We start from the raw sequence: 9,954 nt of genomic DNA, 5'->3' as shown, positions 1-9,954 counted from the left end.
GTGACTGTCCCAGACCTACCTGGAGATGCCAAGGGTTGAACCTTGGTTCCCTTTTGGATGCAGAGAGGATGCTCTGCCACTGAGTTGCAGCCTTTCCCCAAGGTCTATCCTGGATTGAGCTCCTTGCATCCAAAAGGATGTGCTCTAACCACTGAGCTCTGGTCCTCCTTCCACTTTTAACATTATCTGCAACCAAATAACTTCAGTTCAGCAGTGCAGGGAGATTCACCTGCAGGATTTCTGCCTAGCACTCTCAGCTGTTATAGAAGTCCAGAACTACTGCCAGTAAAGGGAGGACAGCTTATGGCAGTGAGCACCATCTGTTCATCGCATACTGGACGTTCCTTGTGTCAGTCCAACGAAAGAGAGAAAGAATGTCCTAAAACACACTTCTTTTTTTAAAAAACAAAGCACTTCCACATTGCCACTCCGCAACCTCAGAACCAGGTTTAGCAGCATACAAAAATAATGAAGGATAATGTATTTAAAATTCCCAACAAATATTGTTGTTGGGTTTTTTTTAAGTACCAACTATCCCGCTTTTAACAGTGCAGTCCTATGCATGTTTAGTGATAAAAGGAAGTAGGACAGCCAGATGAATCACTGCTCTGCTTTTCAATTAGATATGCGCACGTTGAGTGTGGTGGAATGTTAACTCTATATAGCAGCTTTGTTCCAAGTTCTATGTAAGCTGTCATTTCACATCAAAAAAGTTTGTGGGGGGGAAAGACACTTATGTTCTGTGTGGGCTGTATAATTATGCTGCTGCTGCTGTTTTTACATTAGAGGTTCAGAAATTTGACAGGCAGACACTGCCCTCATTCTTTTGAGAGAAAGTTATGATTATTTTTTGTTCTTATTCAAATGGAGGGGGGTGATCCTGTTTCCTGAAGAAGCTTTCAATCTCTTGAAGCAATATACACAGCTGCTCCTCTATCCAAATTGGATTTGGGGTGGTGGTGTTCATTTTACCAAATACAGTCATACCTCATGTTGTTTGCTCCATGTTACGTTCTTTCAGGTTATATCCTGCGGCAACCCGGAAGTATTGGAAAGGGTTACTTCTGGGTTTCGCCACTCGCGCATGCGCAGACATGCAAAATGACATCACGCGCATGTGCAGAAGCACCAAATCGTAACCCCCGCGTGCGCAGACGCGCTGCTATGGGTTGTGCTCTTTACATGTTGCAAATGGGCCTCCTGTTCGCAACCAGATGTACCACTGTACTGCTACTCCAGTCTCTTTGTACTACTCTGCGTCCATGGAATACACCATGTGGCTGAGCCACTGTAATACTTGTTTGAAACTGGAGTAGAAATAGGTGCTCCCACCCCCCCACCCCGCTTAGTATTTTGCAGTTGAGCATCCCAATGTCCTGTTAAAATATGATTTTAGTTCCACCCTCCAAACTGCTGCTGGCCTTTGAACCACTGATACTTCTCTGGGTTTTTAAATATATTTTTTGGGGGGAATACTGTTTTCTTTCATGCAGCTGAAATGCTGTGGAAACAGCCCTTATATACAGCTGCAAAAAAGGTGAGAGAAATGAAAGGACACAGCAAGTGTTGCCTGTAGTCTTACAAATACATTTGCAAAATTGCAAAAAAAAAAAAAAAAAAACCCTCCCCCCAAGAGAAATTGGCTAGCTGGCTGACCTGCAACCTAAAAATGGGGAGGAAGGGGAAGCATTTTTTCAATGCTTCTGTGCCGATAAGTGATTTTACCTGGTTGTGTACAAGAAGCTATTTTCAAGCTGGAAGATGTTATTATGGTCTGGGTCTGCAAGCGAAAGAGTACAGTGAAGGGGGAGCAGCATTACCCACTGCCACCCACAAATGCTTTGCTAGGGTTGCCATATATCTGGAATTTCCCGGACATATACAGAATACCGCATTCAGCAGCAGTGTCCAAGTGGAAATCAGCTAAATGTCGGGGAAAATCTGAACATATGGCTGCCCATGCCAGCAGTGCCGATTTTGCCAATTTCCCCTTAAAATAGCTCAAAAATGGCATTTTTGTGTGTGTGATTTGTTCTTATTACACAGAAAAGTCAGGTTCACTTAAGACAGGGGTCCTCAAATGTTTTAAAGGGGGCCAGTTCACTGTCCCCAAGACACTGTTGGGGGTCGGACTATACTTTGAAAAAATATGAACAAATTCCTATGCACACTGCACATATTTTATTTCTAGTGCACAAAAAACAGGAAAAATACAATATTTAAAATGAAGAATGATTTTAATCAACATAAATTTACATATAATTTTTTTAATTATTATTTTCACTGTGTCAGACCAATAAGTATTTCATTGAGAAGTATGGGCCTGCTTTTGGCAAATGAGATGGTCAATATCCGGTTCCATACTTGTCACTGCTAGTCGTAGCAAGTGATGCAAGTGTTCATCAGTTAGTCTGGATCTGGTTGGAGATTTCAGATGTTTCATTCGAGGAAAAGTCTGTTCACAGACATAGGTGCTAGATGGTTGCAAATTTGAATGATGGCTCTGAGATTAAGATATGTCTCAGAGAGGAGCTTGATTTGAATGCGTCTCATTGAGGGTTGTGGGGAACCACAGACCTTAAGCTCCAGGGAGAAAAAATGTGGGGTGGAAATTCAGTAACTGCTCAGTCTCACTCTGGGGGCAGAGATTTGGATGAACCCATACCATTTATTTTTTCAAAGCCTGCCTCGCCTGGGCTCGTCTTGGATGGCAGGCAGACGTTTACTTGCAAGCAACCCGATGCTGAGGAGTTTTCCTTGCGAGCAAGTGTGCCTTGAATCGCAGCCCAGCTCCCAAGCACTTTTCCCAGGACAAAAACTCGCTAGGATGATGGCAGCCATCTTTTTCCTTGGACGTGATCCCCAGTGGCTCCAGGGGTGTTTCCTCATGAGTAAGCACTGGAGCCCTGCGTTTCTTGTGAGCGACCTTCTTCCCCCTTTCCCTGCCTTCTGAGCATAGCTCACCGTTGGTGTGGAGGCTGCTGCAGGCAACGGAGGGTGAGCCCGGCCGGAGGAGGCGGTGGTTGGGGCCACTGAGCTGGGCTGCAAGGATAACAGCAGCCAGGGCTGGATCAGGTGGAGAGGGCGGCAGAGCGCAGGGCGTGAGCGAGCAGCATGGTGGCTGGCGATTGAGGGAGGCGGACACATGTGGGGAGAGACAGGCCACAAGGCAAGGCAGAGCCAGGAGGGGGAAATCCTGACCCACCTCTTTCCCTCCCGCCTGCTCTGCTTAAAGGTACCATGGAGCAAGCTCTCCAAAGCACTTTGAGTCTCCTCAATGGCTTTGCAGTGAGTTCTGCAATGGCTGGGCGGATTTATGACCCTGGCGGGCTGAATTTGGCCCGCGTCCCATAGTTTGAGGACCCCTAACCTAAGACAACAAACTTCATGAAGCTCAATCAGAACATACCAAAGTTTATTGAGTATTTCAAAACAAAACAAAACAAAAAGGTTTGTTTTCATAAGGGGGGAAAAAGGAGCGAGTTGCATTCATAAAAGTTAACATTCACATTCCATTGTCATTATATAAAGCAACATGAAGGTATAAAATTGCAGTTGAAGTGATAAAAATTAAGAATGCAGTCCTGCTGGGTTTTCGCAAGAAGCTGAAAAATGCATCTTAAAATCTGTATATATAATTTTACACCCTCCCCCCACCCCGTATTTACAAAAACAAATGAACAAATGTATTTCCCAGAAGTTCTGCTTCAGATTTAAGTCAGGCAAGTTTCAAGATATTGACACAAGTCTCTTTGGACTGGTGTGGCACAGGTGCAAAGCTGAATTTAATTTTTTGTTTGCTTATTCCGTGTCACTGGCCATATGCAAATTTTCAGCAACAATTATATTGCCTTGGGAAGAGGGAGAGAAGCCACCAGCCACACTTAGTTGCTGGAAAATACAGAATGAAGTGCAGAGAAGGTTAGTATTGATTAAGGCCCGGTCTATGCAGAGAGCAGATCACCTGGGAAAACTGCAGCAGAACTATACCATGTTAGAATGAGTTTCCCATGAAAAGGAGCACATCAGGGAGCCATTTAGGCCATTTCTAAAATCCAGTTTTCCATGTGAAGCAAGTCTGACCACCATCCCACTGGAGGACACAATGGACAGGGATGCAAACTGGGAGATCCCCCATCTCCTACCTAAAGTGGCACAGCCCATTTTTAAGCACCCACCCCCATCTTTTCTGTGTTGTAGGCCAGACCAAACCCATCATTTTACAAATGGGATTTCAAAGAAGCCATATTTCCTCTTTTCTTCCTCCAAGCGTCTGCATAAATCTCAATGAACTGCTAGGTTCACGTTACTTTCGGGTGGACTGGGCCCTTCAGTGGAGCTGAAATGAGGTGGCTTGTTATTTTCGAAAGCAACAAAATGCAGAAACCATACTTTGGTAAACTTACCAAATTAATGTTACTTGGGGGTAGGGAGGGTGGATGGATGGGTGATAAGCTTGAGGCTTCTCCTGACTCACTTTGAATAAAATGCACACACACCCCAAAAAACCCCAACAACAAAACCACAATAAAACCACCACACTCCTCGAACTAAAATAAATGGGAGGTGCAGAGTGAATCCTAATCACAACCACTAGGCAAAAGGCTGCCTGTAGGGAACCTGCCATCCCCCAGGTGTTGTGGACCACAACTCCCATAATCCCTTATCACTAGTCATGTGGGCTGGGGCTGATGGCAGCTATGGTCCAGTAACATCTGGAGGACTTCAAGGTTCTCCTTCCCTGATACAGAGAACATTAGAGCTGAACATTTCAGCACTATCACTGGAGAAGTCACAAAAGCACTGATTGAAATATGCATATAAACATCCCTCCCAAATGGTTTGGCACTCAGGCTGCCATTCAAGCTGCCTTTGGGACCTATCTGGACACTGCAGGGGAGACATGGATCAAATTAAGAACTGTTATTCCAAGAGTGGCAAGAGCCACACCACTGGTTTCTTTCCCGAGAGATGTGGGTCATTGCCAGCCTCCCCACTAACATCTATCAATTCTCCAATATGTCGTTTGTAGGCACAGCGGAAGTGAGAAGTTCTGATTTACTGGCCCCGTGTTTTCATTTGAAAAGAGGTGGCAATGGGGAAAGAATGAGCAAAGGAAGACTGAACCTTGATTAAATGCTGGGGAGTTTTAGGAGCAGCCCCAGTCACCACATGCCATCATCACAGGCTCAGATCTGCTACAAGAACGTTTTAACTGGACCATACATATGCCCTACTATGTGGAATTGCTTGCTGCTGGTGAATATCCTTTGCCTTGCATAGAAGCAATGTGTGAACTGAAGCTTACACTCTTTTAACTTGAATCGTAAATTCCAAACCAGTTTTCTTTGGGCCTCTTCCACCATTGCAGGAAGTGCTGAGGTTGTGGGCAACACTCATGGTAAAGGAGAGGGAGGGGGAACCCGTGGTGCTCTGTGTCCACTGCATGTGCCCAAACGAGCTGCATCAGACACTACATGGCGGCAAACGCATGCACCCACCGGACACGTGCAGCTGAAGGCATGCTTGGCGTTGCACATGCAAAATAGCGCCAGGTGTCCACACTGAAAGGATTCTGCAGGGGACGTCTTTGAAACCTATTGTTGGAATTGGCCATTAAGATGTGCCACACTTTGGAGGAGATTGAAGGTGATGCGTCTCCTGCCTCCCTTCACAGAACAGAAGGGATAACAGTACAGGCTGTTTTAGGTTTTGCATCCCACACCCTTTCAAAAAAAGGGGGGAAGGGAGGGCTGATGTCTCATGGGTTGGACCTGCCACCCGCTCAACAGAATACGGAAGAGGAGGAGAAGGTTAGCACAGCAAAGAACCCATGGCTTGCATCCTTCGACGGTGCTTGGGACACTGACTTGAGCTTGTGAAGAAGTCATACATTCTAGGCAACGTGGCAACCTACATCCAAAAGGCAGGTGCGCAAGCCCATCACAGCAGAAGTCAAAGCAGGTCAGAAAATGCAGGTCCCACATTTTCACACAGCCAAAGGACACCAATCTAGAGTTTGGGTGAGTGGGGGGAATAGGTGCATGTTCACTTTGGCTGTGAGATACCTGTTTGGTGGGAGAAGAGAGAGCCTGGACAAAGGACACATTTCAAAAAGGTGGGAATTAACCTCAGGTTTTGAGATAGACGTAGATGCTGGGAGAATGGGTGCTTCAGTTGTTTTGTTTTTCAGGTACTCCTGATGGGTCGGATTGGATGGGAGAAAAAAATGGTGTGTGTGTGTTTTCTCTAAATGTCCACATTTTTCCTTTAAAAGGGTATGGCACAACTTTCTCATTAGACGAACTGGGGTGGCGATGGGGGAAATTAAGATTCCGCCAACAAACATTGTTTATGGCTTAGCAACATAATGGTTACCTACCAAAAATTCCTAGTGCTATTTTGGGGGAACTGTAACATACCTCTTGTGCTATATCTTTGGTTGGAAGGAGGAATGACAGAGCCATGCACAGCCCTTCCTTTTCCTTGGAAAAGGGTGAAGGTGGCTGAACAGAGGGCAGATCATCCATCGCAGCGGGCAAAAATCTCACACAATTTTTGTCATCAAAACAGCAGGGTTGCTTTCTGAAAACTTGCATTAGGAAGGGGGAGGAACAGATGAAAAGGATGGCACCCCCCTTTATGTTGATTTTTTTTTAAAAAAAGATCACAATGCAAACCAAAGGTCCTCTTAAAAAAAAAGAAAGCCAAAAAGCCTAACCAAAATATAGAACCATTTGTATTTTTCTTCTTTTTCTGGTGGGCCTGATTTGCTTCCAAGCGTTCATTTTTGACTCCGAGAGTGCTGTTCGTTTAGAACTGTGTGCTGGGGTTAAAATCTTTGCATCTGAAGTATCCTGAGATGGCAACGTTCTGCAAAATTAGTCACGGAGCTCCCTGGCTTTCCTTCAACGGTATAGCTGTTCCCCCGCGGTTTGTAGGACAACAGCATCGGCAGCTCCAGGGGGTTAGGCTGTAAAAGAAGAAAGGGGGGGGGGAGAGACGGAGGGCAGGGGTTGGGAAGAGAGAGAGAGAAATTCAGCTTAAGTTGTTGTTGTCAACATGGACCAGGAAGGGAAAGAAACAGATATAGCAGAGTGGCACCATGTCAGAAATCAAGGCTTAGAATTTGCAAGGAGTTAAAGAGCTACATGATTTGGAAAGGGGTTGGGGAGGGAAAATGCCAAACCAAATTCATAATTAAGCAGATAAACACTATGATTAGAATTCTGGGAGCTGTAGTTTGTTAAGGGTGCTCCCCCCCCCACTCCCAGAGCTACACATCCCTGTGTGTTTTATCAATCAATCCCAGGGCACTCTGCAAATTGCAGCCCTGTGAGGGGAAACAGGGGTCTCCCAGCAAACCTCTACTCCCTTGGTGAACTACAGTTCCCACAATTCTTTGGGGAAAGCCATTGCTCTTTAAAGTGGCATCCTAGTACTTTAGACGTACGCTGGGGGTGTGGCCAGTGGGGTTAGCAGAGCATCATGTGCACTCAAACGGGTTAATTGTGCAACTCCGTTTAGGAAAGGACCTCCGCACAGTGCTAAAACACATGCTTCGCATGCTCCTCTGCTTTGCTGTGATCATCACAGGACGTTTCGTGCTTCTGTGAGCAGCCACATCCCCCCCTTCATGAGATATGGGGACAGGATTCTTTCATTCGCCAAGCTGAGGGGAAAGGTGAGGAGAGAACGCTTGAGGCTGCCAGAAAATAAAAAGCTTGGGTGCCACCTAGCGTTGAAGGGAAGGTTTGCTCTCTTGTTTTCTTCCAAGTATGAAATCTCACCTCACCTTTCTAACCAAGGCAGCTTTCCACACTGCCCACTTAACAAAGCTGCCTAGATGTAAATGCAAGCTTTAGAGTTCTACAGACTGTAGTTCTTCATGTGCCTCCTCTTTGAGAGGTCTGGAGGGTGGCAACACGAGAACAGGGCCTTCTCTGCAGTGGCTCCCCTTCTGTGGAATGCTATCCCCAGGGAAGTTCGCCTGGTGCTTTCATTATACACCTTTAGGCGCCAGGCAAAAACATTCATTTTTAACCAGGCCTTTTGGTTGATTTGATTGACATCCTAGGCCCATTTAAAATGTGGGGGTTTTTTTTGGGGGGGGAGGGTTATTGGGTTGTTGTTGTTTTTATTTTGATTATGCATTTTGTGTTTTTATATTTTGATTTTATTCTGTGAAGATGCCCTGAGACCTGCTGGTATAAGGCTGTACTGTGTGTGTGTGTGTGTGTGTGTGTGTATATATATATATATATACTGTATACTCATATACATATATACTGTATACTGTATATTCAATAAACAAATTAATAATAAATAAATAATAAAGACAGAGTTTATTTTAAGGAAGATGTCACTGTGCAAATCTGCCTCACTGGTTTCTTTTGTGATTATTTGTTTTAAGAGGCCATGGCGGAGCTATTTAACTTTTATGAGACTGATTCCTATCAACAAATGATGGTATGTCATTTTATTGCTCAGTGCAAGTCACCGAAGTTACACTGTAGAATGACAGGGTGTCCTCCATGTATTTTGGGGTTTTGTATCTTGATTTTACTTTGTGAACTGCCCTGGGGTGGTATATTCATTCAACTAACAACAACAACAACAACAACAACAACAATACTCTAGAGGTGGGGAACACTGCGCCCTGCCATTGCTGAGGAACAACTCCTATCTTCCTTGGCCACTGGCCATGCTTGCTTGGGCTGATGGGAGTTGTAGAGTTCAGCAACATCTGGAAGGCCAAAGTACCCCCCACGCCATCCCATAAACTAATAGCAAACCCATGTTCCCAGGTACCAATTCTTACTTGGCCGAAACAGCACCATCCACACACAAGGAGATTCTCCCAGTTGGCCTGCAATGACTCAACTCTGGTATTGGCCTCTCTCTTTCCCCACACTTTATGTTTAACTGATGGGACAGATGAGAATTTCAGAAATTGTAACAGGGATGGAGCATCCTTGGGACTCTCCTCAGTCACTGTCGCTTATTTCTGACTTTGCACCTTCCTCAGGTGTTTCTGCCTGGCTGGAATGTGTCCTGAACTCCCATAACACCTCCTTGCTTGCCTGGATGGATAGAGAGGGTTGGGTGTAGAAACTAGAGTACGGCACAAAAGATGGCTTCATGTTCATTGCTCCACTCCCTTGTAGTGATGGTGGCCTAAGGCAAGCACAACCAACTGAGGTTCACTAGGCCAATGTAGAGCAGTATACTTGTTCTGCTGTTGGATGTCATTTGGCAGAAGGAAATACATAAGCAGGGGGCTGGCAACTTTGCTGAACCATTTCCCACCAATGCAACGTTTGTGTTGGATTCCTCTGTTGTACAACATTAAAACTCACCTGTCTGCAAATGCAATAATCCTTGCATTAACAAACAGAATGAAATCCATTATTTATTATTGTTCTTAATTATCTATGGACATTCTTATAGTTGTGTTTAGCTGTTCTTGATTTGTTTTCCATTTGGAAAGCAGATTCTAGCGTTTTATAAGAAATACATTTTAAAACAAACAAACAATGACTTGGTGCTTCATGTCCCCATATTATGTAACAGAGGAAAAACTTGAAAACAGAGATGACTATTATGGGCATGAAATGGACCATATGCATCTACAGGGCGATATTTTAAATGGAAGTAGGAAGGTGATTGGTTTGGCATTCTTCCCTCTTCGTTACATGTGGCAATTAACACACTATTGAGAATCAAAAACATTTAGGAAGGAGTTGCGTACAGTGTGTGAAGAATACACAACAGACACAGAATCCACAGACAGATGGACTCATGTTATATCAACAGGCAATCAAAGCCAGGTGATGTCAAAATACAGAGATTTTGCAAGTCTTATTCAGATAGGAGCAGCATGCAGCTAGCAGTTAAATACCATCAAATCATTTAAACACCTCACAAGTGCAATGCCAGAATACTTGGGGAGTC

The 9,954-nt window shown here is 44.7% G+C and overlaps 1 protein-coding gene across 13 annotated transcripts in view; it reads right to left on the bottom strand.

Annotated features, from left to right (window-relative positions):
- Window positions 1–3,394: 3,394 nt before the first annotated feature.
- The window catches only part of ATP11C (ATPase phospholipid transporting 11C (ATP11C blood group)), a 103,406-nt gene continuing 96,846 nt past the window's right edge, over window positions 3,395–9,954 (bottom strand). For all 13 annotated transcript variants that reach the window (XR_014560301.1, XR_014560302.1, XR_014560303.1 and 10 more), the window contains one exon: window positions 3,395–6,973. Coding sequence is in view for 4 of the 13 variants with exons in the window: in XM_083722725.1 (XP_083578851.1) it covers window positions 6,833–6,973 (141 nt within the window). In the remaining 9 variants the exon portion in view is untranslated. The remainder of the gene's footprint in view (window positions 6,974–9,954) is intronic.

The sequence above is a fragment of the Podarcis gaigeae genome, assembly GCF_964106915.1.
Source record: "Podarcis gaigeae genome assembly, chromosome: Z".
Classification (NCBI taxonomy): Eukaryota; Metazoa; Chordata; class Lepidosauria; order Squamata; family Lacertidae; genus Podarcis; species Podarcis gaigeae.
This window is presented reverse-complemented; position numbering and strand designations above follow the sequence as displayed.